The 7,983-nt window shown below is 36.4% G+C and overlaps 1 protein-coding gene across 2 annotated transcripts; it reads right to left on the bottom strand.

The window, feature by feature from the left end:
• Nucleotides 1-1,902: 1,902 nt before the first annotated feature.
• Nucleotides 1,903-6,822, bottom strand: LOC127951869 (scavenger receptor cysteine-rich type 1 protein M130). Of its 2 annotated transcripts, none has more exons than XM_052549954.1 (5): nt 6,678-6,822; nt 6,349-6,378; nt 5,153-5,461; nt 2,998-3,123; nt 1,903-2,880 (listed from the first exon to the last, which is right to left on the bottom strand). In XM_052549954.1, the coding sequence occupies exons 1-5, from the start codon at nt 6,706-6,708 to the stop codon at nt 2,615-2,617; spliced, it is 762 nt and encodes a 253-aa protein (XP_052405914.1). In that variant the 5' UTR covers nt 6,709-6,822; the 3' UTR covers nt 1,903-2,614. The 2 variants fall into 2 exon arrangements, with proteins under 2 accessions (XP_052405914.1, XP_052405915.1); XM_052549955.1 differs by having other exon boundaries at nt 5,153-5,458; nt 6,678-6,821.
• Between the last annotated feature and the right edge of the window lie 1,161 nt (nt 6,823-7,983).

Genomic DNA, 7,983 nt, shown 5'->3' with positions numbered 1-7,983 from the left:
AGTATTAATATTGTGACATATTGTGTCACCTTTTTTATTATAGCAAATCACAAGAGAAATATTAAGGGAATAGTTTAAGACAGTTATGTACATTTGTCAAAATATGTTTGAAGTAGTTTAGACTCTCGTTGTCTGTCTCAGAGAACATGTGGCATTAATGCAGCATTAGAAAGCTCCGTCAGTTTTTTACTTTCACTTAATAATGGACGGACGTTCACTCTCATAACTCTTGTGCACAGTTTGCATGTTGCTTACTTGAGTTGCTTGACCCTTCCCATAATATCAAATGTTTATAGGCCACATGATATGCACTTTAATCTTTGATAGGTCTTTAATCTTAAGTGACACCAAAAAACAGGAACATCTTTAGGAAATCCTTGGGGGGATGTGCTGGAGCTAAGCAAGTTTCTGTCTAAAGCCCTGTCAAGCCCCGCCCTAGCACTGCCACTGCTGCACTGCACAGTTATTATGAGTATGTGCCCATTCATTTCACTAAACTAAGGTTGTGTCCTTTTACAGGGCCATTTACACCACTAATTATTGTTTGAATATGTGAATAAAACAAGTTCTATTTATTTATTTTAATTTACTGTGGATGAACATTCATGCTGCCCTTACCCATTAAACAGTCTGTATGAAGAAGCACCTTTTATGATATATTAAGGCCAAAACTGCTAAGTGCTAAATACCAGTAAAATGTGGGTTTTTCAAAGAGCATCTGACCTTCACTGCTGTCATGTGGGGGACACGAATGGTTTGTTTGACATCAAACCCCTGCTGCCATGCTGTATTTCTTCACTAACAGCAAATGTGGTAAGCCAATATTTCAAGCAAAATTTTAGAGTTTATGTTTCATTTGCTTCTATAAACGAAAGAGAGACGAAAGGACTTAATATGCAAAATATCAAATGATCTCTGAAAAGAAGTTAAACAGACTGTTCACATGTGATAGGAATAACTAAAGAGAATTAAGAAACCACATCAGATATGGTGTACTCTAAAATGAAGTTAAAGAGAAGCATTCAGTGGGATTTCCTAATAATGTTCCTGGTTTAGCCGGATGCATTTTTAAACACATTTGAAGAATATTTTTTTATCTTTTTTTTTTTTTTTTTTGCCAAACACTAAACACACTTCTCTACATTAGACCCAGAAATCTAACATTATAAAAAGTTAACAGGTGAATTTATGTCTTCAACAAAAAAAGAAAGTCAGTGGTTCAGGAAGAGGAATAGGGAGAAACATCTTTGCTCAGAGGGCTGTTTTGAGTATCTGGTTCATCGTGGTGGTAACATCACAATATATGCTATAATCACGCAGAATGGGGTCCTCCACTGGCATGCCAGAATAGGTCCTTTTCAAGGGAGGACCTTGACTGTGATATGGATGAAGTGGCCATGCCCAGCTATATGAAGAGATGATGCTAAGGTGTTGTTTATTCATCTCCACAAAAGTGTATGTACTACTGTATTTTGTATTTGGAATACATTGTGATTTTCAGATTTTGATTTTTCAGATGCAGCCTAATTGCATTGATGTACTGAAAGATTTTACAGTGTGGTGAGAAATAAATATTTTCATGAATGTGCAGTACTTGCCTCATGAGTTGTGTTTTGGTCAATATGTGTATGTACTTTAACAATAAAAAAAAAAAAAAAAACCTTAAAAATAGAAATGTAAAAAAGTGTTTAAGATTGTGCCCGAGTCTAAGTGATTCAAACAGAATCCAGCTGTGTGCCATATGGTACCAAAACTGGGTTTTGTTAAATTATGGTAAAGTTTACATTACATTCAGTTTCATTTTGCAAAAGATCTGAAATGTTCTGATACTTGTGTGTGGGGGTGTGTCAATTGTTTTTAGCGTTTTGACAAAATGAGTCTTGTTAAAATTGTGTCTAGGCAGTCGTAAAAAACTGTAAACTGTTGTTTAAACATTTTAATTTAAATGTAATTTTTTTTGTTGTCCAGTGAGCAGTCATAATAAAAGGCGGACATCACACAGTAACAGTGAGCGGGTGTCTAACATTAACAACAATGAGAGGAAGACACACAGCAGAGGGGTTGTATCACACTGTGAACGGATACAGCTACTGCTTCCTCTCTTCGACGTTCCTTGTTTGCTTCTTTATAGAACACACCTTGAAAAACTGTCAAAAACACTTCATCGCTACTAATAAATGTTCATACTTGCTGCTAAAGCTCTGTTAACAACTGCTAATTTGCTAGTGCCACCATTTTTCAGTGAAGTAGACAAATACTGATACTTTGCTACAGGAAAAGGGAATCCACACTCACAATACTAGCTCACATTACTCACATTCTAGAGAAATCATAATTATATTATTTACTATTAGTGCTTAATAATGACCAAAGCATCTTTGTTCTCTTCATATACAAAGAATTATTCATACTTGGACACTGATTATTGGATATAATGAATACTTCACTGCTGACTTTGTTCCTTGTCTGGAAATTCTGGCTCCGCTTTTATGTGGCACTTTTGTTTGTTAATGGACTGTTTTGTGGGATTTAGTGCTGTTATCCATTCAGAAGGTCCTAAGTCCTTTATTCTGCGAAAAATTGAAAATCTGTAATATTTTCCATCAAAAAACGTTCAAAGATCTTCATAGTTATTCCCCGGTGTACTTCTGTGTTCTGTAACATCGACATTGACATAGTCTTGTTCTGAATCGTCTGTTTCCACATTGACGTAGTCTGGATCAGAATCTTCCTTATCTACATTAACATAATCCTGATCAGACTCAGCATCAGAGTTTGCATCTTTACGATCACCATCATCCATGTCTACAACCTCGTAGTCACCCTCAGCGTTCTCTTCATTCTGGTTATTTTGGAGCACATCCTGCATATTAATTGCATCTTGGGATACAAAGCACATTGAAAAAAAAAGTTTTATTATTGTGGTAAGATGTTTCAGGATTGATATTTGCAGGCATCCAAAGTAAAGGTAAAGTACATTATTGAAATAATTCTCACCTTTTGAACTGGAGAATCGGATTTTCTTTTGTTTTTGTCTCTTCCTCACCAGGAAAATGATTATAAGTATACACAATATGAACAGTACAGCTGCTACCACAGCAGCAATGATAATAACTGAAGAACCTGAATGAGAGATTTGAATGCATTAGCAAAAGTACACCCTATCTTCAAAATGGCCAAATTATTCCATATTTTTCAGCTAATTGTTTTAACTTATTATACAGCTCGCTTATGAATCAAGGTGCGGTCACATTTATTGTTGCTTTGCAAAGTTTTTGCACAATCCGTGCTGTCAGGATTTTCACATGAGGGAATATTTCCCTATAGGGTTGGGTCGACAGACGAAGCCACCATCCATCGCCGATGGCTGATAGACATCACAATGTTATGCTTGCATCGTGATGATCCCCCCGCACTTTTTTGAATGCACGATTGTTTTTTTGTTTCACTATTACTTTGGAGATTGACGATCGCGCGCGTACTCTGTTTATAATATGGAGCAGCAGTAGCCTACTTACCACACAGTTTACAAGATTATATGTGGTACTGAGGATCTGCAAATCATTCCCTATCGTTCTCAGTCATGTCTAATTACACAGTGTCTACACCGGACACGAAAGTTGTCATGTGGCACTGAGCCACATCAGCTAAAGTTTGTCTGAATTTGTGTCAGCACATCATAAATAGAATGCGGCAGGTGGTGTCATGCCGCACTGCATCCAGTGTAGACAGCTTCACTGATTATACTGAGTTTTATTGAATGATCTATACATAATAAATCTCTAATATAGATCAGTGGTTCTATAGTATTTTGTCACGTCGCACCGCTCGCATCCAGTTTAGACACGGTGTTAGGAATTGTTAGTTATTTTCCCTTCACCCTTCGGGTACACCTCCACCCATCACCCGCCGATGACATCATCCATCGCGATGTTTCACTGTAGACATCGTCTGATGCCACTTTTGAAGACATTGCCCAACCCCAGTTCCCTATGTACAATAAAGGTTTGCTCATAGAAATGTAATTTTGCTGACTTGAGCAGGAGAAAGCTGTTTAGTTTGAAAGAGATTTCTGTGTGAGCTGTGCTTCATTCATCACTATTGCTGACAATGAACAATGGACAATTGCCCAGAAAAATCTCACTGAAATTTCATAAATATGACTGCACATCACCTTACTGGCGTACTGTAACCTGCTAAAAGAATCACTACCCCCCCCCCCCCCCCCCACACACACACTTAATACATAGACTAACAGTCTGTCAAACCCAATGCTGTTAAACTACACTGTAAAACATGGTCATAATTTTAACAGTAAAATGCTACAGTAAAAGCTGTTAATAGTAAGTTTCTGTACTATGTACCCTGAATAAATGTGATAACATTTAATGTAATTTTAGTGTAAAATAAGGTTAAAAATACAGTCTTGGAAGTGAAAAACAACAAGTTATTTTATAACTTACAGTAAAAACATAAATTGTCATGCCCAGAATTCTCTTTACATTATATGTTTCTTTTTACTTTTTTCTTATCAGTTGTGCATTATGGTTTTATTTTACATCTAATGTTGATAAATTAATGTTTTCTGCATTATTTTAGTATCATGTTCGTTACAACAATGGTTCCCAACCATGTTCCTGTGGAGGCCCTCAACACTGCATGTTTTCCAATGTCTCCTTAATCAAACACACTTGATTCAGATCATCAGCTCATTAGTACAGACTCCAAGACCTGAAATGGGTGTTTCAGACAAATGAGAGATGCAAAATGTGCAGTGTTGGGGGGCCTCCAGGGACATGGTTGGGAACCACAGTGTTACCATGATGGTGTTTAGTGTTTGTGTTTACATTAATTTAGTGGTCATCAGTTGATTACAATGGTATAAAACAGATATTAGTATTTTATAATGTTGTTATTATTTTATTATCATTATATTAGTTATGTACAATTAAAATAGTCTTTTTTTTTTTTTTTTTTTTTTTTTACTGTGAATTTAAGTTGAGTCTATAAAACCTAAAATGTTGCTACCATATTTTTAATGATAAGGTCTTGCAACCACTTTTTTTTTTACTGTAAATGTCACAGATTACAGTGTACACAAACACTCTTGAAAATGAACATTTTAATTTAGGGAAAAACTAAATCCTCTTACCTGAACATATGACTCCAGCAAAATTACTCGGAGGACAAGGATTTTCTTTCTTTTGTTGAGTGCACTGTGTGAAGGATGACTCAGTTCCCTTACAGCTGATATTAATCGAGAAGAGACTACTCCCTACCCCAAAAAGAGCCTGGACATCTGCAATAACGGCTCTTCCACATTCTAACTGTCTACACAGCACAGCAGCAACATTAATGTCCCAGGAGCCACCACACACATCCAACTGTTGTGTGCCATAAATCTGAACTCTTCCCGAGCAGGCATCTAAACCACCGACCAGTTTGATGTTTTGATCTCCTGCTAAACAGAGAAAATTAAGCAAATATTCAACTCACATATTTTCAAATAAAACAACCTGCTGTCTGCTTTAAAGGGATAGTTAACCTTAATATTAACTTTCTTTTACACTAACATTTACACACCCTCATTTCAATGCAAACCTGTACAACTTATTTTCTTCTGTAGAACAATAGAATTGAAACAACAGTTTGTTCCATTTGAATAAATAGCTGAATTCACAAAAAAAATCTTTCACAAGTTTGTATATAATCTTCACGCTCTTAAGGTTAAATGTATTTGGCTTGCTGTCCACAGTGAAGGGGTTCAAGGAAGCAGCCTCAACTCGAGCTGAGATATACGCCCTAGTGGGACTAATGCTTGGGAGATGAGTATGGGTAAAGTTTGGGATGTTAAGGAATGCCAAAACAACTGCTGTAGCAAAGCGTGCAGCTGCTTACATTCCCCGGAAATTATTTGAAATACTAGATTAGTTCTCTCCTCCCGAAATGACGTTTAGGAAATTCTCTTGGACGATTTACTCAGGAATCTGACTGACGCGGTTTTCAAGTTCTGACTCAGTAATCTTGGCAATTAACAGCTTATTCAGTTTATAATGAATTAAATTTCAGTTCGATCCTCACAGAAAGATACTGAATGGTTTCTGAAGACCTGGAATACATGTATGGACAGCTTATGTACTTAAAAGCTTAAAATGTCAACTTTCATTGTAATTGCATGGAAAAAAAAGCCTAGCACAGTCTTGACCATTTCTCCTTTTTCTCATTTCTCTTTTTGTATTCCAAAAAAGAAAAAAAAAAGTCATTCAGATTTGCTCAAACTTGTGTTAACTATCCCTTTATCAACAATATAGAGATCAAAGCTTTTGTGACATTGAGAGGATCACTCACCAGTAACCACGTAAAGATTCAAAACCATGACTGTAAAGGAGAAAACATACGTTCTTTCATTAGAAAACAATTTATCACAAAGATTTTATGTAGATGATTAAAGTTTTTTTGCTAGTGATAACACAATTATGACAAATTTGTTTGCAACAAAAATCTGCTTTTTATGCAGGACAACAATGCTACCCCCCCTCCCCCCAACTAATAGTTCACTTATTTGTAAAAAGCCAAATTAGGAACCTTCTAATTTATATGCATGATTATTTAATAATTAAATGAATATAATTTTATATAATGATCAATTAAATGATATTGATATAAAAGCTGTTTACCAAGTGTAAACTCAAGCAGTGGTCTCAGCATTTCTGTTCTTTCATTGATCGTTGTACGTGATGACTTTCTCTGTAGCTCTTCACATGTTCTCTGCGTCAGAGAGACACTAACTTGGTGCGAACAGAACTAAGACAGTTCCGCATTTCACTGATCCTTCCCCTCTCACTAAACACTTCAGCTTCTCAGAGAGTTAATTAGGAGAAATGACTCAATATTTTTGTTCATGTAGAAACTAACCAACCACTGAGGACTTTAAAATACCCGCTACCCTCTATAATAAATATTGTCTGTAATACATATTTACCACTTGTTTTTAAGCATTTTGCCAACTGATGTGCACTGTAACATGCTAGTCATTTTTTTTGCACTACACTTTACAAATTCATTGTCAGCTTATTGTAAAATCAAGTAAATAAGTTGCTTTTTTTAAATGAGACTTTTAAAATTTCTTTGAGAGCTTGTGCTCTAAATGTGCTGCATGCTGCACATCCTTACTTTGTTCACACATTTGAAGGTTTCTGAAACTTGTGGTTAAATGTGCGTATTTAAAGACAGACCACACTGGCCAGTAACAGACTATTAGTACAGCCTACTTCCACCCTTTTTTCTTAGCAGAGCTGTCAGTCCAAGGCAGTTTACATTTTTAAGTTTGTGACTCAGAGCAGAAACCATTAAGCCACACCACCTTACATGGAGGTGCCAACTTTATTGAAGGACTTTTAAAAACCTTGTGTGCTGCATTGAAAACCTGTCCAAAAAGGGCAGATGATTTAATGCTATACTCACCACTACCTCACACACATCCTCTCATTTTAGTCTCACTTTAAACCAGAGGTGTCAAACTCAGTTCATTGAGAGCTACTAAGGCCCTGCAGAGTATAGTTCCAACCCTTCTCCAACACATGCAACAGTTTCCAAAAAAGCTTGAAGGACTTAATTAGCTGGATCAGGTGCATTAAGGGTTGAATTTGAATTTTGAGTTTGAAACCACTGCTTTAACCTCATCTAAAGGGCGTTTCACACACTGAGTGAGATACGAAAAAGCGAGGCGAATCACCGACAAATGGTGCTATCACACCATACACTGTATAAAGACAGTATTATACCGACCGCAGCCTTCTGCTATTTCACGCCTGCACGCTAGGTGGCGCCGATCATGAAAATCTCCTCAGGTATGTATCTAGTATATGGATATAACATATACACCAAATGCATGTGCATGTGTAAATATATTAGCAATGCATGATTTTTTTCCTTCAAACAAGGGGTAGCTCTGGCCTAATGGCTAAAGAGTGGGACTTGTAA

This window comes from Carassius gibelio, chromosome B3 (assembly GCF_023724105.1).
Source record: "Carassius gibelio isolate Cgi1373 ecotype wild population from Czech Republic chromosome B3, carGib1.2-hapl.c, whole genome shotgun sequence".
NCBI lineage: Eukaryota > Metazoa > Chordata > Actinopteri > Cypriniformes > Cyprinidae > Carassius > Carassius gibelio.
The sequence above is the reverse complement of the archived record's forward strand: the minus strand, read 5'-3'. Positions and strand labels throughout refer to the sequence as shown.